The sequence below is a fragment of the Opisthorchis viverrini genome, assembly GCF_000715545.1.
Source record: "Opisthorchis viverrini unplaced genomic scaffold opera_v5_243, whole genome shotgun sequence".
NCBI classification, from domain to species: domain Eukaryota; kingdom Metazoa; phylum Platyhelminthes; class Trematoda; order Opisthorchiida; family Opisthorchiidae; genus Opisthorchis; species Opisthorchis viverrini.
The window spans coordinates 310020-334369 of NW_008751899.1; the positions used below are offsets into that span (position 1 = coordinate 310020).

The 24350-nt window shown below is 40.4% G+C and overlaps 1 protein-coding gene across 1 annotated transcript in view; it reads left to right on the plus strand.

Annotated features, from left to right (window-relative positions):
- T265_08879 (hypothetical protein) overlaps window positions 1-24350 on the plus strand; it is a gene marked incomplete at both ends in the record, with an annotated part of 161354 nt that overhangs the window by 67678 nt on the left and 69326 nt on the right. The window contains one exon of the mRNA XM_009174801.1: window positions 15233-15524. Coding sequence (XP_009173065.1) covers window positions 15233-15524 — 292 coding nt within the window. The remainder of the gene's footprint in view (window positions 1-15232; window positions 15525-24350) is intronic.

Genomic DNA, 24350 nt, shown 5'->3' on the forward strand with positions numbered 1-24350 from the left:
ATGCTTAAACCTAAAAAGAGGGTAATTTGGGTCGGTCCATTGGGGCTGATTCTTTTAGACGAAATTGTTTCAACAATACACCTGAAAACAGAATTCTGACTAGTCAGCCATTATTCGGAAGTTACTTGGTTTCACAGGTGAGCACAGAGCATTGCGCAGTGCCTTGAACCAATTGAATGTGTAATAAGTAATAAGTAATAAGTATTAAGTAATAAGTAATAAGTAATAAGTAATAATAAGTAGTTCATTCATTTGTGCGCTACGTCCACCAGGATTTTTTAGCTAATTGCAAAAGGCGACTGCGACGCGGTGAGCAAAAGAGCCCATCGGTTTTGTTTGTGATCAAAGGTTCAAATACGTTAACCAAATAATTTACGCAGCGGTGCAGCTTTACAGTAGTCTTTGACAAATTCTACCTGCCGATTTCATTCCTGCATAAGGCTTCGACTTTTATAACCGATCCTTATCGGAATGCAGCACTTTAGAGAACCACTCCAAATGAATCCTGGCCATTGTCTCTGGAATAGACGTGGAACAACAAACAAGGCCATAAAATATTGGTTTCGTCTCCGCACATCTTTAAAAGATTCTTATAGCAGCCTGATGAAAACGCCGATCTTGTGAAATAGTTTAGCCTTCACTGGTAATGTCGATTAACTGTTAGACTTGAGGACTAGGCAGTGTAACACAAACATGCAAGTATGATTCACTAATCGTTCATATCCGTCTACTTTATTACCGCAAGCTAAATGTACGCTTTTATGCAACCTCAGTTTACCAATAAACTTAACATTTTGACCAACTTTTAATGCAAGTATACGTGTGTGATAAGTATTTTAGGTTATCATAGCGTCTAGGCAGTTGCAATTACAGGTTTACCCGAGGAGTCTTGCCAATAGTAGTGAAGGGAAAAGGGTGCAATGATACGAGATTTGTCTTGGAAGCCTGCATCATTGCTAGAAACATCTTCCTCAAAAATCAAGCATTCCCAAAACACACGTATTGGTTCCAGTAACACTAGAGCGAGAAAAAGTATCCTTGGATTTTTCGTGCCTGTTTATCTATTTATTTTCGTTTCGTTGTTCTAAATCATGCTTTGAGTCATTGGCAAAAATTACACCTGGATGACAGCTAAACGGTGTAGTGATCCGCGATATTTTTCATGCCAAATCGATCACACTCTGGACAGTTAGAAGCGAGAAATGAAAAGTGGGTAAAATTATGACTCTCCTGTATAGGTAATCCTACATATTTATAAACTAAAATCAAATAAAAACACCCATTCTGGACAGAGACATTTTAAAGACAACCCTGGACTTGTATTAGTGCACACGAGCAATACAGTGTAAGTATAACGAGTCTCATTAATCCGGGTCAATGGTTACAAAAGCGCTGAGATGCAGGCACAAGTACAGTAGTCCATTGAGACAAAATTTTCCCCTCAGGGACCGGCCTAAATTTGTTTTCAGCTTAAGGGACGTAACACTACAAATCAACTGCGTGGGAACTTATTTTCTCTAATATTCTATTAACTGTAATAATATACCTAATATGGTACAGTAATTTTGTAACTCATTCTTGAAATAGAAAAGGGATCTTCATACAAAGCAACATTTCTTTTCCATTACTAGCGTCACGGGGGTGAACATTGGGCACGCTGACTAATTACGTAGTATGGCATTCATCTCCACTGCTGCTCAACACCTCGAATGAATGATTATAGTTTGATGGTCTAACATTAGGGACTGCCGTCAACCCAAGATTTTTTAGTTAAAAATCTAAAGCTTCCTGAAAAGTCTTCTGCTATATGTTGCTCCTCTTACATCCACAAGTCATTTCGACTTCAATTGTCCATTAAATTTTAGATGTGACATTTCGGGGGTAGAACATACTGGAATAACAAATCAAACTTGTATAAGTTTGTTTAGGATGCAGATATGTACTCAGAAAATAAAACAGTAGTCCGGTAAAGTGAAAATTGATTTGCGGAGTAGCTCCGTGACTATCCAGGGACAAGGATTCATTTCCACTTTAGAGCATAACGTTCTTGTTTACTTGGTTTAGCCGGACTGATGGTGAGTTTTGCTGAAAGCCCCTTCTCTTTCAGTTCTGTTCGGTGTTTATGCTACAAATTATGCACAAAGGGTACGCTGGTTCCGGATTTTAAAGTCATCCTTTCTCTTCACAACAAAAGTTCCGTTTGGAAATACACACAGCATTGAAGAAGAAGCACCTTTTAAATCTGTCCCGGACACAAGAAATTCATTCCTTCCAGGCAGCCGCTATTGGCACATTAAATAGACGTCGATTTTGTGCACCCATCCGGTCTTCATTTCAATGGCCGTTGCACTGCATTCCGAAAATACTCCAGACACTCAAAGTTTTACCCAAACATCTCAGGACTAAACCAGATGTTTTCTCTTAACCATATGCATTCGGATACCTTAACTGGAACGGCCCTAGATCATCAATGGGGAGTTCACAATTTAGATGAAGCGTATGGATTCTGCTAGCCATGAAATTCATGACACTTATTTCGCAAAATCTTTTCTTGTTCACATCGGTAGCTCCCGTCATCTTCTCCATAAATAAATAAAGTTTCAATTTTTCTGGTTTCATTGTGAGAAGCGCTCTGGAATACAAAGGTCAAACTTATATTACAAAATTTGATAGTACTTGATTTGGAGACCTTCATGACTCCTCAGATTGTCATTTAACATTTGGAAAATGAAACTGACATCCCAGAACGGCTCATGCACTCCATTTCCGAAATGACAAGTCAGGGGTGAAATTATACGCTTTTCTAGCTCTAGCATATCAGCATCGTACTTACACCACTAATGAGTCATCATCAATCTCCACATATTTGAGTGCACAGGCTATTCACGCGTCACTTGGCCAGGAAGGCTAGCCAAAAGTCTGTTCTTTAGGTAAAGATTGAAGCATATACTGGTAGATACTTATGTGTGGACAGCGTTAGACTTCCATGAGCGTACGTCAAACCATTTGACGTACGGATGAAGCAGCCACTCAGTCAGCTTGATAAGTGGTTCGTTACCACATACACATGCGTACACGATTGTAGTGCCTGCAAAACACAGAGACCACACGGCAGCACTCAAGGGAATCCCAAAATAATACACGGCGTGTATTGGTTCAAAAAATCTATTGAGAGATTCCATTGGTTGCATAGTTTCTCTCTCCTGCTTTTGTTATGAACTGAGTTTATATTTTGTTTTGCTCCTACTGAGCATTCACGAGGTTCCGTTTCAACAAACAAGAGAGCGTTGCTGCTTTTAGAAAGCTTGGATCAAGAGTTGTAAGCTTACCATTGGGGGTTAGACTCTTTAAAATGCAGGATTCAGTCTGTTAAGTATGTTGGTGCTCAGTTGTAACCAGTAATAAAAACAGAAACTACAAGGCCTGATTATTGAGATGAAATATTAAAGTAGAGGTAACGGTTAAATTTCGGATTGACCGGCTGAGTAAGCAGTACTTAAATTAATTCAGATCGCTTTTTTAAAAGTAGCAAAACTCTTTACCCTCAAATGAGACTAGGGCTGCCTCTGCGGACGTGGAGAAAGTCGGGAAAGTAAGGATAGGAACATTCACATTCAGCTGTGGATTTTTTTAGAGAATAGCTTACCACCAATAATGAAGTAACTCCGTTCTCCCTGATAACAAGTGAGATATGAACTCGTAACAATGCATATTCTGCCAACACGCAGTGGTAAAAATACCGTTTGAGCCGTCAATTAGCAAATGGCATGATCGAGTATCTAGTATTGATAAGGTGTACACCTGAAAAGGTTGTTCACGAGATAATACCCAAAGTTGAAGGTGTGTTATAGTAGTTATTTGTCAGTGAACCAAGAAAAAGTGGGTGAAATTTTTGGAAAAATAATTTGACTCATTTAGAGCACCACAGACCATTTGCCGAAGCGGAACCATCTGCATTTTAAATCAGAATAACTGACGCAGGTTTGGTTGCATCCCTTATTAAATTCTCCCTTGTGATTCTCAAATGCCACCGTGCTTGGTTTCGACAGTAAACGGGATGTTTCCTCTATGCGTAGCGATAACTCCAACCGTTCTTCACTGGGAGGCAGATTATATAAACTTTGGTAAAAATTATACACTGTTTTCTCCGTTGTCTGGATGAAGAGAATTTTAGGTTACTCCTTGATGGAAGGGTTTGCTTTAAGCTGAAGCAGCATCTTGGAAAAAAAGAGTGCTACAATAAAAACTTTTGTTTTCATGATGCTGCGATGTATGTCTCAATGACGTAGGCTCAAAAGTCCACCTTTTCCTTAGTTTAATTAACCGGTCCAAGGTTTACTTGGGTTTTTGTTACATGGGTACTACCATGTTAAATTTTTAGTTCAAGTTTACGGACCGTCACTCTACCGCTGCGAATCGGTGGAAGAAGCAAATGAATTAGGTGGACCTTGAAGTGGAGATTTTAGATGCATGTAGCAGAAGCAAGTTAGGTTTGAATTTCCGGTGCATGGGCAAGATATAGAACAAGTGCCTTCAGTAACAGTTAGTAGAGTAACCTTTCAGTAGGCAAGGAATCAGCGGCTTGCATGTAACTGTCAGACGTGTGTTTTTGTGATGAGGCATAATTGTGACTCTTATTTCAAGGGCTTACTCATGCTGTGTTGCCAAGGTTCGAAGTTGTGAGTGTCCTGTTTTTAAAAATGTTTCCTATTCTTCTCTAACGTTTCTGTTACTGTAACACACTACTACGATAAGGATTATTTGTGCGGACGACATCTAAAAAACTAGTCAAATGGTCTACAGAGGTGTGCAAAACTGTCACTTTCGGTCGAGTTGTAGAATAGGATTATAACAAAAGTATGAACCGATAGGTTGTAAAGGAGAACGTGTGCAGGAAAGTCCTTCACCATTTACAAACAAGCTGAGGAAAAGAAAAGCTCATGAAAGTGAAAACGCAAATAAGTGTGCATCGCCTATGACCACAAGATTACTCAATGAACAGGTGGAATAACACAATCATTTAAATTTCTAAATGCTTTGCATTGTTCGCAATACACTCTACCCTTAGAGAAAATATCCTAGACTAGAGTGTTTTATTCGTGCAACACACCACTCCATTCATACCATTAATTCAAAAAAGGCCAAGCAGGCTCGGCCTTGGTAGAGGATTACGAACCATTAAGAGACGAATATGCCGACATCTGAACTTTATGCGCCATCTGATGGAGATGGAATTATATTGTTGCACAAAAATTGTGCACGTGTTTTGTACAAGCACTAGGGATTTGAGGTGTTGCTGCCCACAGGGAGCTTCTCACAATCATCGAATTCGGTTACGATGTAGCCATGCAAGAACGTTCCAGATAATGGTTCGATTCGCATCACACCGGGGTCACGTTTGGATCGCACGAGTCACTTTTAAGAAAAACTGGCCCTGTCGCATTCCAGCACCAAAGAGGCGTCTCGTTTTTGGAATATACTAAAACTTGGAAAGTTGGGGGTTTGCAGGTTTGCTTCCGGACATCTGGAAGCAGTATTAAAACAGCAACGAAAATTATTCGTTAAAATGATTTGTTTGAAATGGTTACAACAGCGGAAAACGTGACAACTAACGAGAAAATACTGGCGAATTATAGTTGAATTTGCAGTCCAGAGCAGAATTTGTCTTCTATTCTTCCTGGGTTTACTGTAATTTAATTTCTGTATTACTTCGGCACTTCAGTTTATGTACCGTAGCTTGGTTCTGAAATCTGCCGATCCAGTATCTCACGATGTTGGCGTCATATTTAGAATCAAGTATCTACTTTATCTTCTTTCTATCTCTTCTCTTGTTTCTCCATTACTGATTTCTAATAACCTCTGTCAGCTGCTCATTGTTGACTATGAATGATAAAGGAACACTAGAAATTAGATGAATTACATGCTGAGCAGATGACAGCATTCACATATGATCATTACCTTGTTCAGTGATATAGACCAAGATTGAAGTTCTCGTGACCAGCGCGCACGATTATCTAAAAGCAGAGCAACCCAGAAAAAATGTTTAGGATATTACAGAAATAGGTCTAAAATGATTGAAAAAAGCAGTAAGCTTCAATAATTCCTCAAAATTTGGCATTATTCTACGCATTTATATGGCCATTGCTGAACCTTATGAGCGGTAGAAGTTTTGCTCTCATGGATTATCATTCGAAAAAAAACAGTGCTTCATTATACACGAGTTCCAGACCATCCGGCGGAAGTTCTATTAATTGATCTAATCATTTGTCTGAAAATCTCTAATAATCATTTTACTACTTTTCTGGGTAGATGATATTTGACCACCAACTCTCCATTCCTATTTATGAAAGTTTATCAGTTCTGTTTGCGGTCACGCACTACGCCATATATACTGGATGATTTGGCGCATTCCATGCGCCCAACACATTGCGAATAGAATGAATGAAGCCGGATCGTTTCACGCAACTACAAAGTTATCCGACTGTTGTTGCAGGTAATGGATGGTTTCACAACATTTTCTTGTTCAAACATCACCCTTCTTTTTACCTGTCGCAGTGTCCGGAATTCCAGTGTTGAAGTGCATGTACCGTAACATCAATAGACGTTCATCATTGGTGTTTTACTCAGAGTCGAAGTTAGGACATTATTAAAGCCTGTATATTGTTAAAGTAGCATGATTTCCCTCCTGTATGCGTCAGAGTGTAGTTCCTTCTAATCATTGATAAAAGGACTTCCTCGTTAGCGTCGCGTACATTCTAATTCTTTATGATCACCTGACACGACAAGTTATAAGATTGAGTGTACGCAGACGTTACTGTATATTATTCCGAGACTGACTGGTGAATCAAATCAGACTTGGGTAAGAAGTAATCCACAAAATATTATCCAGTCTATTCGGTAATGCCAACACAAAGTTATTACTGAAAAATACAACGGCCAGTCAGTGGAGTTAATTAGGAAAAGCTCACTGGATTATGCGATCCCATAGGACTATTCCGTTAAATCCATTTTCAGTTGCTGAGGGTTTTTATACCAGTTCTTCATGTGACAGTCGTAAATTTTGACCTCGCCGTTTATGAGAATGGTTACTTAGTTTCATCCACTGCAAGTGGGCATTTGGTCGGTCTCAGATTTTCGCCATGAAACTTGTTCACAAGAGCATAGGCAGACAGACTGCTCTGGGGAAGTTGAAAAAGGCAGACCAAAATATCGTGATGGGTTTATCGGTTGGAACTAGTGGGAGGCAGAAGGTGCGATAATGAGAACAGAAGACGTGAGAAATTCAGACGGGTGAATGTAGTTTTACTCAACGAGTTGTCAGGAATTCGGTAAGCTCACCGGTTGTTGATCACGTGTCTGTTGATCAGTTTTCTGAGCTCGGCGGTTGACTTGCAACTGCCGCGTCACTGATCGAGGATATGGCGGTCCTTATTGTTCATTTGCAGCCTGAGGTGAAATTCAAAACAAAGGTACTCGGTCGCTGCGTTTCCATCCAAGTACATTGTATCTGTTTGTATGTCTGCTGTATATATGCTGTATGTATGCTGAAGTGAAATTACTCGTTTAACTCAACATAATGCTCGGCTTAAACAAATACCTGTATATATATAAATGCAAAATCGGTTCGCGGGATAATGAAAAGATTTAAGATTAGCTGCTGATAACATGGGGCTCACGGTGAAGAGGATAAATACATAGGAGAAAAATGACAGGGCTGTGGGCTGAAATTAAGTTCTCGTCGACAGATTAGTTATAAAAGCGTGATAAGCTGAATATTTCATTGTGCTTTGCGCGGTTTTTATCCTTGACAAATGAGAGGCTGCTACAGAAAACGGGGTTTGAATGTTCGTATTTGATGACGGTACTCCAGTAAACCGCAGATTCATCCACCAACCACTTAATTGCCTAAAGATTATAGTCCATTGTGAATCTGTTATCGTTCATAGGCATTAATTGAATTTTGCTGCAGATAACCGTCATTAAGTAAGAATGTCTTCTGCAGCCTTTTGATCTTAAGTTTGGATTGTTTTGTCACAAGTGGAGATTCACACTCATGCAGGGGCAATTACGTTCAAAAAGCTTTGGGGGGCGGTATAGCGCAGGGATGTGATTGGCCTAATGTATGCTTCATTATTTAGATACATTATCACAAAGCTCGTTAGCTTATGAATTTCAGTTTTATCGTGTTTAGTACAGGACACAGTCATCAAAGAAGTCTTCTATTTGGGGCTTTCTCTAACCAAATGTGCACACAGCCCGCTTTTACGATTCATTCAGGATAATAGTGAAGGTTTATCGATAATCGTCATTGCATATATTTAGTTGAAGATACTGAGATTGAGAATTTGGAACTACGCCCACCTAACAGGTTCCGAAGTTGCACACCCGCGTTAGGTTGGCAAGACTTTTCCACTAACCCTTCAACTAATACTCCCAAAAACCAACCTGTATTTTGCAGAAAGTAGCGGCAGAAGATCCTGTGGAAAAAAGTCTCTCAAAAAACAGGTATCAAAATAGTATTCCTGAAAAATGCTATCTTAGCTATTCACAGTTCTTGAAAATTGTTGAAAATAGAACCATTTAATTAGTCTCTGTTTTGGACAAGAAGGTCTAATAGTGCCCAATTTTTAATGAATCCCATTATACCATAACAACTCTGGTGTGCGTTTTACCGGATATAAAGAGTGCCGTTTGTTTTGTTTTCCACAGTGTGGACTTAGTGTAAACATATCTACTTTACATGTAAAACTAACCGTTTTTTCCATTGGGGGATATACTCTATCTAGACTCTGCAAAAACCACTAAATATAGACTACGGCAATTCGGGACATGTAAGTGAAAATACCACACGTATGTGAGACATACGTATGCCCAGTTTCGTGTGTTACCTGCACATCAACTCAACAAAATTATCATCTCAGGCCTATGTCGATTACGCTTTTATTACCGGATTGGAGTCTAGGCAAGAAAATGCTACCACATCAACTTACACTTTTTTCTCTTTTTAAAACACTTCTAAATTGTTTTGGTTAAACGCACAGTATTCCGGTAATGCTTGCAATTGCTTCCTTTGACTTTTCAAAACACTTTGTTCATATGCACCGTCTAATAATATTCTCGACGTACGGTGAAAAAAAGCGCTATTCAGGGAAATAATTTACGACATATTTGATGCACACTTTCCGAGTTGCGATGTTGAACACAAGTTGCATCTCACACACAATGGCGTGGAATCAAACTTGTCAAATCCCATGGATAGAATGTGAGGAATTGGGAAATATTATGCATAAAAGCTGCATTAGGACTGATTATCAGCTTTAGAAAGAGCAGTTCATCTCCTATAAGAAACTAATCTTTACTCGGGCATCTGGACCCTCATAATACTGGAATGATCGTTGTTGTGACAAGCATGTGCTATCATTCTAATCAAGGAAAAACTAGGAAAAATGAGCGGGGTAACATTCTGAAAGTTATAGACCAACGTAAGGTTTTGGAAACAAGGTTTTGCAAATGAAATAAGATGTAACACTAAAAATCTCGGAGCAAATGAGGCAAGGCACTTGGTCAGTGGCACTGGTAACCCTTGCATGCATATGACAGACGAGCAGTACTTAAACCCATCTTGTTTCCTCTGATGACTGAGTGCTGAGGAACTCCTGTGAAGCCCACTACCTGGTTCCCCTCAAAAGCACATATATGTTGCGAGCAAACTGGTCTGTCGATCAGCCGTGTGCAATAAGTATTTGATACTTTGGAAAGTACGGTGAGTTTGGCACACAGCAGCCACGAAATGTTTACATGTCTTAGTACGTAACCGTCAGACTGCGCTGTCTTTTGCTGCTGCCAATAATGAAATTTCTGTGACACCCAGAAGGTTATGCCAACGTTCCGTTTTGAAACCCTATTCAGAACGTTCTAACATTTTAACGACAAAGTACTTCTTCAGGTCGTCTACCTAACTTAACAATCATTCCAACCCAGGTTGTTGCATCTTTTCGGCGTGCAGTTTCACTATTTTTCACAGTCTTTGCTGAAAACCAAATCAAATTGTTTATTGCTGGAATAATGGACTAAACTGACTACAAAATACCTGAAATTTTCATTGCGACAAATCAGATGATATTATTTGAACGAGGGGAGCAGCAGCAATAAATGCTGCCGTTTCTAGAGATCAAGGAACAATCAAAAGTGAGGGTTACGCTGTAATGCACTTCTAAGCGCACTGACTGTCAATGAGATCAAAGCTGCTAAAAGAAGATGAATACGCAGATATTTCTGCAAACTCATCAAAATGACTTACGAGTGTTTATTTTATGTTTAACAGTAAAGCGCTTAAACAACTTGATATTCAAGTGGAACAGTATAGTTCTTAAATTACTCTTCAACATAATTATGCATATTTATAGTTGCTAGTTGAGTTACGCATAGATTAGTGTGAATTTAATACCAAGCTATCTTTGGACTCTCGAACAATCTTCATATAAATATACGCTTGTGACGGGTCTACTGTGTAGTAACAGACCAATCGCGTTTCACTACCCTAATCCGACGCGAGTCATTCTAGTTAATTTTCAGTTAGGGTGGAAGGCCCTTTGGCAGTAATTTTCGCGTAGTTTAAGTAAACCGTCGAATCGACATCCTGAACGCAGTTTTCGACCGCCAGATCACAGTGTGGACCTCTCTCCACTGTAACGTCAGCTAATAGTATGAAAAATAAGCATGTGCTGTTCGGGCAAAAAGGAACACACTGAATAATACCGGTATTCATGTTTCTGTCTGTAACATTGGGTGCAGGGGCAACTTCACAATTACAGCTTCACACGCATTTAACTGTGTTTTGGTTCATCATGCAATCACCCGTTGTGTTCATTGGTGACAGACTCTTGTCTCTAAGCTTGTGTTGACATGTTCACGTCACGAAAAAGGCAACCATCAGTTACGAGTACGAAACCAAAGTCCCGTTTAAACTGCAGTTACACACCAGGGTTTAGACTGATAACACTTGAAGATATTCGTTCTTCAGTTAGTTGATGTCTCAGCTGAAAAAGTCGTCAGTATTTTTTAACTGAGAATAATGACATTTTTGTTTAACTCCGTTTCATTGTGTCTGAAGAAAATTGCTTGAATGCGGTCCACGCACGCGTGCAACTTCATTTTATGTCCAACTCCTAAAGTTTAGCATGTATTCTAAACAGAACTAACCGTACTTTCATGCAGTATCCACACGGATCATGCATTGTATAACACAAATTGCTGAATAGAGGAAAATAAGGGAACATGCCCAAACACTCCATGGCAGCCAACGTCTTGGTGGATCGCTCGATGCATTGAAACACTCCTACAAGGACTTACCCAAGCACAGTTATTGGTTGACTAAAAAGGAGCAAAAAGTTAGCGGAAAGAATTCGGAGAATTATGAATGTCCACTACCGTAAATATCTTACAGGAATACACTAAATGTCTAGTACCTAACGGAGGGGCAACAATCTTCCTCAGTGAATGTAACAATCGGATTAGTCGAAGCGCACAAGCTTTTACGAAAACAGCATCGATTACAGCTGTGCACCTGGCGTGGACGAACTATCAACGACTAATTAGGGTTAACTGGATGAATGTTTATGTGTAATTACTTGAAAACACATTCTCTTTGGTGGCGTAGCTTGATCGGGTTACCGTAGACATACCCAACAGATGGCGAATTTAAAGTCGCAAGTTTGACATATTTTGTTTGTGTCATATCCACAGGGTGTCTGCTGAAAAGGCCGCATCCCAGAAGAAAGGCTGAGTTGTGCAGCCCGACGGAAGTGTTCAAATACGGCTAGTTAAACACAACGGGAATGAGTTTATTATATTTAAAATTTGTTAGCTTAAAATTGAGAACTCCCTCGTAAGTGCAGACAATGACCAGGTTGCACAAACTGTCAACCGCTTTGTCGCACGTCTAATTTGATCTCGTCTAGTTTGAATTCTCTGATATTAATGACCATCACAACTTTTCTGTGTCGTCCCTCTTCCGGCAGTTGGTGTTGCTACTTGGCCGTTATTCCGTGGAAACGAATAATTTTATTATATGCCATCGTCGCTGGCCTCAAACGCACCACAACCTTAGTCGACTAAAGGACATTCAGGTTAGTTAACTAACATGGCGAGCCAAAGATTCCATACTTCCGTATGCATTTTGTAACTATTCTATTCATAAGCGTACTTGTCTGGAAAGATTTTTCGAGATTACAAAATATCACCATTGTATTCTAAATTTAAATAGGGTTATTTCCTAGAAGTGTAACGTTATTCAAATTTCACAATATGTGTTGCTTGAAACTGTCGATTTGCGATTTTGCGCTGTTATTATCTTTGATATAATATTGAACTATCGTTTTAAACTGAGTTAAAATTGCCAACTAGAGTATATATTGATCATCTCTTGTCAGAGACTATACTTTGAAAGTGTGATCATCATCCTAAGGATCTTAAGGATCTTCGTTGGATGAACGTAACCGGATATCAGTCTGAATCCACGTATGAACTTTAAACCTACCTCAATTTGCATAACAGGTGCGCACTCGGTGCGCAATCTTAACAAAACAAGTAGAGTTGAAAGGGGCAAATAATCTCATTTGACGCCAAAACATGTGGATAAAGTTTCACGAAACTTTCCGTCGCAGGTGACATCCAGACTGCTGTATTCTGCGCTGTACATCCTGCTTCAGATTGGATCACGACTGAAGTATCGTGTCCCATATGGTTGGTAATGAGTTTGTTGCTGTAGAAAAGGAAAGTTTAATTGTAAGATATCTTTTTTACGAGGAAGTAGTCACAATCCACAAGTGTGCTTTCACGCTTTTGAATGATTATTTCCACAAAACATATAGAAGACAAACAACATCATGTCACTCACTGCCGCACTACCGAACTACCTTTGCCTGTTTGGCTTACGCAATTCCTTGTTTCTCACAACCATCAGCACATAAAAAAGTCTGTTTTTTATTTTCCAAATGTGTGACACATTATCAGTTATTCTAATATCCATACCTACGGACCACTTCATTTCGCAAGAACGGAAGATTGTTTGGGGAATGGATTTTTACATAACTAGACTAAGAGATTGCCGTGCAGCTTTGTCTAACAAGCCATAAAACGCGAGAAGTTGCACGGGATTCATTGAAACAGCGATGCTGAAAAAGCGACAGAACACTTCGATAAGTGTAAAAATGTGCCCCTCTGGTAAATGTATATATAAATGTTTTCTATTTGATCGCAAAATAATGTTAATGTTTCCTATAGTGGGCTGTCTGTCTACATGGACGCCTCGCCCACTTCGGTCAGCTGACGCCCAGCTGCAAAAGGCTGGGATTATGAAAACCAATTCAGGCACATGGTCACATGTGCCTGTGAGCGCTTTGCACTAGTATATTGAAGGGTAGATTTTTGAACTTCCAAGTAGAACCAGTATGCGCCACTTAGTGGGAAACATCGAAAGGTTCCCCGTGCTAAATAACAATCCTGTCGATTTGCCAAAATTCGTTCGGCTGCTTTTTCCCCAAATCTCACGAACACCTTTAATCCTATAATCTTAAATGTTGCATGTGAAAGATTTTGTACAACCAGTAAAACATTTTTACCGACGAGAACGCAAACTTGGAACATTTAGACAAATTTTGTCTAAAATCTATTGCGGTATTTTCAAAGTACAATCAAATGAGTTGACCACCAAGAGGTTCATGAAATGAGAATTTCCACGGACCGGCATTTCCCTGGTGCTTATTCCATTTTTTGACAAGTAACATAGAATGGTCTTATGAGACAGTCATGTGAATATAATAGTCGTACGATATGACTTGAAAATTCAAAATTATCTCTAAAAATGACAGAGTTTGCCCTTCTTACTTTTCATCACGTCGGTATAGTTCCCAAACGTACGTCAACCTTTTGCTCTACTTGACGTTGATTTGTACGAAGTTCCCAAAGCACAAAGCTGGATTAAACGGGAGACCTAAATGTATCTCAGATGACTCTTTATCTGGTGATGTTCTACAAATGAATGTGCTGCACAAGGTTCTGTCATTTTAAGTTGCTTTATTGTTTGGAATATCACAGCATATTTCCTTGAATCTCCTTTTAAGATCAAATTGGTGTGTAAATGATTGTATTTTGTAAAGTTTTGGAAACGTTCGCCGAACTACTTACGGCTCAGGCTGTTTGTCCAACTAGTAATGCCTTTCAGCTTCTACATGAACACACATTATTTACTGACATCAGAACCTGAACTGCTTGTGCCCGAATGTGTTGTATGCATTTCGTCGGTGTGCTGGAATTATAGATTCTTGACAACAATTGCTCCATCGTAGTGACCATTCCACTGGCTCATCATGTTAATTCGTCGCTGTTGATCTATATATAAGAATCAAGTATGTCCTAACATTCGGTATGCTTATTTCGCAGAATTTCATCATCTGAAATGTAACAGAACTTTGCCAGTCCATTATAGAAATCTTGTGAGGGAACAAATTCATCAACCAGATTTTTGATGCCACCTGGGGGTGTTTGCTCGCGGGACTTCTAATTTTCCATCCCCACCTCCTCCTCACCTCAACCGCACGGCCTAACTCACTACTGCAGCCTAGTCAACAATTCCGCGAGCTACGTCCTGTATTTACTTGCTTAGAATGAATGGACTTAGGCTTCGGTTTTGGGAGATTCAGCTTCTAGATACAAAGTTCACTGCAAGGGATAACCCAGAGATATAACACTGGTTTAGCAGACCCATTTTTGAACATCGCTCAACAGACACCCCAGAGATCTACGCAAAATTTCCCCGATTCCTACAGCAATTGAAGACGTTGTTTTAGCCTGAACTTGAATATGGGCGTGTGCCAATCTAGTTTTCGTCAACACGCCTAACGTTATATTTTTACTTGGCAAAAGTTTTCAAAATATGCCTAAGGATTTCCTTAAGGAAGCGGTATCTACCGAAAAGTAACAACATTCGTTCATGCCAAATGAGTCGTAATGGCTAATTAAAATAGTGTTCAAAGTGGCTTTGATTACTTTACATCATTCTGATTACCTCTGTAGACATGTCAAAAATCAGTGCACCAAAATTTACGTTTATGAGCATTTTTCTGCGCTTTTAACTGCCTGCTACGATCAGCTGAGCTCCTCCATAATCCGCACTTGAGCATAAGTTCGACTGGGGTATAGACAAGTTTACATTTTTTTCTTTCTTATTTAGATTTTAAAGTTGATCCGCTTGTATTCACCTGTATTTTTTACTTTTGTTATTTGCGCCGAGTGAAGCTGGAAATAGCAGCGTGGTACCTATCCCCATCATTTTCTAGGACACTTGGAACACAAAATGCAACTAACGCTAACTACACAACCAAACATAAGCAAATTAAACAGGTTTATGCGTTAGCCTTGATATCAAAACTGAATCTGATAGTAGAGGGGGTTTCGGATGAGAACGGGCATATTGTTCAAAAGGAAGATACCGATGGGCTCAATGCCCACTACTATTCCTTAGAGTAAGAAGGGAATTTTTTATTCTTTAATAATACCCGGGATTCAAAAATGCTTTCACCCACTCAACCCAGTGCTGGTGGTGAAGCGTTAGCAATCCAAGTTCCTAGCTCAGCTAATAGAGCAACAACCAGAAAGCTGAAGCAACTGGAACAAGAGACGGCTCAAATGCAAATATGTGAACGATTATCAGTTTGAAGCAGCTCGTTGCACCATACTTCAACTTATCCAACTATTGTATTTTCGTGTTCAGAATTAGAGCTTTTGTATTTCTGGATGCTTACTTATAAAAACCGGGAACTCCAAGAACTGACAGCCTCTCTACATTTAGCTTTTTTGGGTGGTATATTACTTGTCCATCATTTCACCAGTGTTTGTATATCAAGGCGATGCTATGAGTACTCAATCACTCAGAACCCTTTTATTCTTTGTGAACTCAGCTGTCAGCGATAGGAATTCCTTAAGTAAATATGGATATTTACGTGCGTATGCTTCTGGGAGACAGCATGTTAAGGCCAGGTATTTGGTGTTATTAGGCATTCATTACAGTAAAGAGCTGACTTCTTTGGACCTCGGAAATGACCTGTTTGGACTCGATACCACAAACGATTCTCTCACTGTAGACTACAGTGTACCCTCAAAAAAGGTTTTATAAAGGAAATGAAAACGGGCGTTTCTAGAAGTTTGAATAACGCGAACGTATTCACAAAACATGCTAGAAAAGATAATCGGTGTGAAGTTTAGATGCTTTATAACGTACTGGGTCATCGGAACATGCTACAAAATAATTTTGTCTACACTTTTTCACTTGATACGCACTAACCAAATTAATGAGCTTAAGCCTTGCAGCAGTTCTCCATTCTGTTCCCGTTGATCATGCATCGAATCTCCACATCAATATTTGCAGACATGTTAAACACAGGGTTATTAGGCCAGAGATTTGCATCGGTTCAACTTCGAACCAAAAATGATCTAATCGGTGATACGGATTATTTGCCAATGATTTACTTGTAAAGATATATCACAGGTATCTTTAGTATTCATCGCAGGAGATGTGAATAATATGCTACCATAAACTAAAGCCAATGCTGAACTCTTTTTGAGCAAGATTTTAGTCCTGAGGTATAAAAAATCTTTGGGATAAAAACATGATTTTGAGACCTCAGTGATCAAGGAATTCGATAAAATGTTGACAGAAATAGCTATTTGTATTAAATATTCTTTGTTTTCAGACATTACTCGGGACTATATTGCAGGATCACGCGCAAAATGACTCAGTTTTATAAGCAGGTGTTGATGTCTGAATGTTTTTTTCCGGAGTATTTTGTGACAGGTATGTAAAGGGAACAATCTTGTGAAATCGTGATCCAGCTAAGTGTATCTGGTTAAGTATACTGGAGAAGAATGTTCACACCCAAGCGCAAATGGTTTGTTTTTGGACTAAACCATAAATGTCTGGGCACAATGTTTGGCGAGAAAGAGCAACAAAATACTAAGCGCTAACAAATGAGGCAACACAACTGCAATTGCCGGCATGTAAACTCCAAGTTTATTAGACAGTACGTCTAATGCTACCGGGGTTACCTTGTTTCTGGCATTTTTCTCATTCAAATTCAGATTCGGACATTCAGCACCTGTCGATTAGCTATTTTAGGAATTGCCTGATCGATTTCCGTTTAATGCACATGGGGAGTATAAAACTGAAGTTGTGTGCATGAAAAGCGTTAAGCACAAATGAAAGTGATTGTGTCGAAAAACTATCATGTACCGTTTGCTCTACTGGTGGTCACTACAGAAGCCAATCAGCCCGTCAGTCATCGGTTACATCACTAGGGTTGCCACAAGTGTCTCGTAAATTAAAGAAACCGGACGCTTTAGTCCACTCTGTATCACAAAAAAAGGTTCAATATATAACTGAGCTATGTAATATGTTGAAAATTATTTACCTGATTTGGACATGACCAATGAGAGAAGGAAATACACGGCCTAAATAAAGATTTAGGTGGTGGGTTTGATGCCCCTAAATAGGTAACATCGGTTACGGTAATCATATTTTGAGTGCAACTTCGAAACGAAGGGTCGTTAATATGTCCGACAGACGTATTTGCTCAAAATGATAAGCAGCGTCAAAGGAGAATATAATCAAGAGGACAAATAAAAATAAAGGAAGGTTGAAACCATTTTGGTCAGTCTGGTAACATGGTTTGATATGAGTATAAACGAGAATTTCATTGCTTCCTAAACCGTATCCATCAGCTCTTTCCTTAGTAAACATAGTCAACCAGGTAGAGGGGTTTGTGTGGTTGTTGTCAACTCAGACCATTAAAAAGGTGAATAAATCCATCGGTTTTTAATGAATTCATAAAAGCAGAAGTAAGGTTCGACGTTACAGTGATGCAGGACCGTTTAAACGATGGTTAGTATGGAGTAGTGGTGACGCATGGGACCTGTTTCAGTGTCTGAGAAAGATATCTCGTTCACCATCAGCCGATATAATTTTGGATAAAAACAATAAAGGTAGAACGTCTGCTGCTTTGGTATCTTAGGATGAAGTCACTATGCCGTAAAACAAAGCAAATGAGGGGTCTCCTAAATGAGTACAAGAATGGAATTCGCAGCTCCTGGAAAAGACTTATCTAGAATTACGCACAAATGTCAGATTTGAAAGAACCTAAGTTGCACCCACGAGCTGTATACAAACCACCGTATTTCACAAGTAAACGCCAAAAGAAAGACTGCAGTAATTTGCACATCAGATTGTTATGGAGTTGCCTAGCGTCAGTTTGAGGGTGAGTTATGCACAAATCTGTACCGGTTTAATATTTTCTCTTAGGCTGACCTACTACGCATACTGCTTGGTCCGAGTATAGATTCTGTCGAATGATACTTACAGGCGGGCGAGTTCTTTACAGTCAAATCCACCGCGAAGAGGCCGGACCGATTAGTCTGTCGGCGGTTTGAGTACCTCACTAACCTATCACCAACCTGTGTATTGTGGGATGCCCATGTAGCATCCGAAGAGTCTTTCTCACCAGGCCGGTCAGCCAACAGAAGCATGACACTCAATCCCCTGGCCAACTAGGCTTGAACTTAGAAGGCTTGCGGTAACTTGGCTGTTCGATTAGTCTTAAGCAAAAAAACCCATTGGTCTGAATTTAGGGAGTTGAGCCGAAGGTTGGCTTGGGAGATATAATCGTCTTTCTCTATGAGTATTGGCACCACGGCAGCACATTAACCGATCTCTAAACGTATGATTTTGGTTTATTTCTGTGGTCAAATAACTGTAGGACGCTGAAAGTTGGATCAGTGTGCTGTTTTAGGTGTCAGACAGACATGTCACACTCATTAACTTGGGTAGAAGTAGAATACAGCGAAATAACTGCGTACGTTATGATGAGGTGTGGCTGTCGGGTGGATAACTACGGTGAGAGAGAAATGGTTAAATTCTCGACTAGTTTCTTCATCATTTATGTGTCAAATTCTACTGGCAAGCACACGGTTGCACTACTCATAATGAGCCCAATTAAACATCAACTAATCCTACGCTTAACCTCTAGAGACAGCATACATATGACAGATTTGTAATTATCTGTACTCTTTGGTCTCGTGTTATAATTACACCGCTCCCAGAACTTTGTTAAGTCACAGAATACGCAAGGGGAATTCGGATTCAATAGGAGCTATAGGCATACTCATTTTCTGAAAATTCTGACTGCATATTTGTAAGAAACTGACCTGACTCAACATGATCTAAACTACATTTCGGCACCATACTTGTCAGAGTTACATTATAGACTGACAACGGTGAGTTTGGGACAACCAATTTAACAACACAAGATAACCTGATATTTCTCGCTCTCGAATGACCACGGTTGCTATCACTGCTTTACCAGAAGACGTCTCCCCTGAACTTGGACGGCTGGATAAAGAATACTCGCCTTTAGTGGTGTACATAAAAATTGATCATCACTTGCTCAACTAAGTAACGATACCGAACATAGGACACATTCAGTCCCGGTGGGGTATATAATTTCGTTGTGCATGTGAAGAACATCATTCAAAATCTGACCTGCGAAAAGTTCGGTAACCCAGGTACATAAGTCAATACGTAGCATCTACTGGTCTCTCTCATATGAAGTAACACTATCAACGTGTAGACGCCCCAGCGTCTTTTGCGGTTGCCTTCTTAATAGGGTGTAGCAGTAGTGTTAATAGAGGAGAATGTCGGTAGCTCAGGTAGCGTAGATGGTCGTTGGCTTGTTCGCTGAGCTGGGCAATTTGGTTGCAAAGGTTTCATCACCAATCGAGGTGACATCGTCAGTGCGTAGTTGTGCGTAGCGGTGGGTTAGCACTAACCACTAACCCACTGCTACGCACAACTACGCACTGATGATGTCACCTCGATTGGTGATGAAACGTTTGCAACCAAATTGCCCAGTAGTGTTAATCTTCACCCACCTCCTCAAAACCATCCAAATCCACAATAGGGGTGATGATGAGCACTCCTGTGTCTAGGTCTGCCTGATGATGGTTTGTTATCTCCAGTGACCCGGGCACTTTTCAAGCTAAAGGCCTATCTCAGCTCATTGATATGCTAAAAATGTGGGATCATTTTAATGCATTTGACTGGTATTCCTGAAATAAGAGAGCCAATTACTGTCTACGTTCTTTTATCAAGCTACGAACGAAAGCACCAAAGTTTTTCCCAATGAATGTGAAAGTTTTAACTCTTTATTGATTAGCACATACTCAATTTTTCCCCAGTGCTATCGTAAGCAGAATAAAATGACGTCGCTGGAAAATCCATTCCAACCCGACTTTCGCAACTACGTTGAAGTTAACCAGCCGCGATAAGCCATCCCAGACTGATTGACACATTGAACTGACGGACAACTGATCTGATTTGATGTTATCTGTCTTCCACTTGCGCGGGCTGTTAAGTGCATATCAGGTAGATACTGCAAAACTGTTTCATGAGTGAGTATTAAATTTGGGATGAAAAGCGAATTGCGACTATTGCAAATAAGCATATATAAAGATTCCGTAGCAGAATTCAAAGCAATCGTCCATTGGTGTCTTAATTGGAAATAGGTCAACTTATTACAAAAGATCGATAAAACTTTCCCTTCTAAAACTGTTTCTACAGCTTGTATGGGAAACAGAACAGAACAGTAAACTCCTTAACGGATATGAGGCCGGAAGATTATTCATAAAATTCCAGCACTGAATTTGTTTTATTGAACGCAAGAGTTTATTCGTTCTTTTCATTGCTTATTGTATAAATACGTGAGCTGATCGCCTTACGGTCATCGCAAGAAAGTAGAAGAACGAGTCCGTAAGGTGGCTGTGAAGAAGATATAGAAAAGGTTGTACAAAAAATATCGGCGGCAGTAGTACAAATGTACTATTAGTCGGCGCAGTGAACAACCTACTCGTGGTATCAACTGGATAGCTCGCCGACAGCCTAGGTGAGCTAAGATTTCAGCAACTCCGGACAATGCTCAATCCCCTCTTTGGTTTCAATGTGCTGGTTTCTTTCGACAACACATAAAACGAATCATCTGACGCCTCCACACTAGTTCAAACCATTGTACGGGAGATTGATATGAGGAATGTTGCAGTTGCTGCAAATCGAAAGCTGGCTTGGTAGTGCACAGTAAAGTTGACTTCTATTAAAGCTTTGACACGATCAAGGTCACCCGGTAAGCGAGCGCTGACTGTTCCTGGCTTATTCATAGAAAGATTAGCCTGAGTCAACATTGCGGGTTTGCACACTCCATCCAGCAAAATGCAGTGGCCGTGCAAAGAATTCCGGTGTTTGTTGGTCCAAACAAGAGTTTCAATCAGTTTTGCGCCTTTCTGAAAATCTATATTCGTCTTGAGACAGGCGAACCGTACTGTTAATGATATTGGAGGAATGTTTTGCTAACCGATCGGCTATCAACATCAAAACCAAACTAGTGCGCCTAACTGGCAAGCACAACCGGACAAATCATTATCTGGAAGCCCTGACCAAAGCATCCGTCAAACAGTGGCCCACTGGTCAGGTGTTGATGAATAGAGAGTCTCGTTCAAACAAACCGGAGATTGCGCTATGTCACTTTTGGAATCCCATGCTGACAGCTCACCCGCTAGTTTTGGCCTGGTGTTTGCCCGAGGGTTGAATTGGGGTATCATGACGTCGGAGCAAATCCTGTCATCAAAAAAGTAAAATCATGTCTCCCAACATCGTCGTCAGCTAGCACATCGGTTGCCGGCCAACCGAAATTGGACCTGCCGAACGAACTACTATACCATCGAAGATGGAAAGATGCACCGTCTTCTGTTCTCGATGGGTAATGAAGGGATCTGTACGAAGGCAACTGTGGCTTACATCTGAAATAAATAAGTATTGAAAACAGGTACTTTCTGCTCCAGAACATGTAAATTGACGGCGAAATCGTTCAGTGCTGCAATTCAGTTAGAGTATGATCGAGCCATTTACAAGTGAGCAAGTCGGCCATTCGATTCGTTTGATGGGCAGTACATCGTCAGGCCTGGAGAAGCTGACACCCAGGATTCTTTGCCAGTTCAACGGCAGCGCACTCCTTGGGTATATCAACTTACCCTTATGATATGAGGATTTTCCGCGGCATCTGTGTAGTGTTCATACTGCCCTATTTCCGAAGCTCCTAAACCCGACTTCACTGGACCTACTGGATCTCCGTGCCATCCATTCATGTTCGATGGTTTCATAAGGCACTTGCCGATCCGGTTCACGTTTCTACACACATAAGATTGTTTGGAGGTTACATGACTGTTACATTCTCTGCTTTATTACTATTCAGCGACTACTTTCAATCTCAATTTAACGTTTTTTAACATCTCGAAAGCCTTTGATTTGGTTTTCCATGACAGAGTTGTCATATCTACTGAGGCGTTTAGAGCACTGTCTCCTCTAATTCAATGCATCACAAGGTCCTACAGGAATATTGTGGCAGTTTGCCCAGCTAGGATATTAACCACCACAGATAAGTGAGACGGAATGATCCAGTCTTCCCACTATTGTTCTTCATGGCAGTCGACGAGGTTCTTAGATTTTCGATGCTGTAACCAAGATACCATTTCCATGATACCTTAGTAGATGTTTTTGCCTTGGATGCCCCGGTTGAGCTGGAGAGAGCTGCGATGACAATGGGAACTCAAAAGCCGGAAGCCATGGTGATTTGCGGTGACATAAAAAACGGACGGTTGCGATCTCGGTTGAATCCTTTGGTTTGCCGAGGAACTCATCAATCCTCTCGATCCGACAAACACCATGACGTGCTCGGGAGTTGCTTTTGCTTTCAACTGAAAGAAATCTACAACTACCGGCTGGGAGACTGTTGAGACTTCTCGATGAGGTGATGCATTCCCGGTTAAAAACGCATCAAATAATGGGGATCACAAGAAACTACCTCATAACGAGATTTACATGTTTTCTCGTATTCGGCCAAGTCTACCAAAACACATTTGAGAGGTTGGATAATTACACCAGGCAATCTATCCGTGGTTGGCTACGCCTGCCAAAGGACACCCCGATGAGTTGCATCCACACAGGCGAACATGATGGGGGACATGATATTCCAAGTCTGAGATCAACCGTCCGGACACAGATAAGAGTGCGTATGGAGAACATTCTTCGTGCTGATGCCGCTTGGGGCGATAGCCTGCGCAACATTGCTGACAATCGCAGTTTATGTGGATTTGTTGCTTCGCCTCTTCGGATCAGTGGCTTGTGTTCCAGAACGAATGTTTCCTTGGACATCTATTCACACCATTCTGTTCCATTGCAGCTTGCTTAGGGTGAGTTGGAAGCGCTTGATACTGTCATGGTGGCTAAACGGTATTTTGTTCTGTAAGCTATGACCAGCCGGAGAGTATGGTCCTGCTGTATCAAGTATATATCAGATGTGCTCGTCATAAGCGGATTGCAAGGGAACTCGCGAAACATCTCCGTCGCCTGAAATACACCGTCTTCGAGGAGTTCAGAACACGTACATTGAGGCTTTTCATCAAGTCCGACTCAACTGCTGTTTAGGAGGGCCTGGCAACTGTGATAGACGTGAGCATAGTCTTGGATTGGTGCGATGTGACTGTGTGGAATGAGAAAAAGCAGAAGTAACATGCTGATGATTGTTCTATCCTCTCGTGTACTGAACAACCATTGATGAATCCTGCGTAAATAAAATTGCCTGGTTCAGCTAGCAAATCGAAAGCCTTTCAGAATAGTGATATTTTCCATGAATGTGACTGTCTCACGTTACTTTGCCAGCATGATGAACATCTTCAAATGCTAGCAAGGAGAGCATATCCCGCGCATATTAACCTGTTTTAATCTAGTTGAATCACTCTTACCAATATGACACCAAGTACAATATTCTGCAGAAATCTCAACTGGTTGAAATGCAGCCTTGCTTGCTAAATCTCCTTTCAGTTTTCTGTAAAATGAAATAGATTACTAAATACAATTGCAGGAGCATCTTGAGTGTGGTTTTTGCCAAAATGAAAACGACTTCTGACACAGTTTTCGAAGTTTTTGAAAGCTTAATTGCAGGCACTGTATAAAACGTTCCCACTCTTCTTACGAAATGAATTTGGGAATGGAATTAAAAATTACAGTTTGCCGATCAAACTAAATTGCACTGACACTAAAAAAGCAAGATAGCAGAAGGCGAATTCAGGAGCGGAATGAAGATGATCATCCTGTGGGTACTTATTACATGTGTTCATGTGACCTAACTCCATCTAGAACATAATATCTGATTCCATCAACCTGCACACCAGATTTTGACATTATTGGACAAACGAAA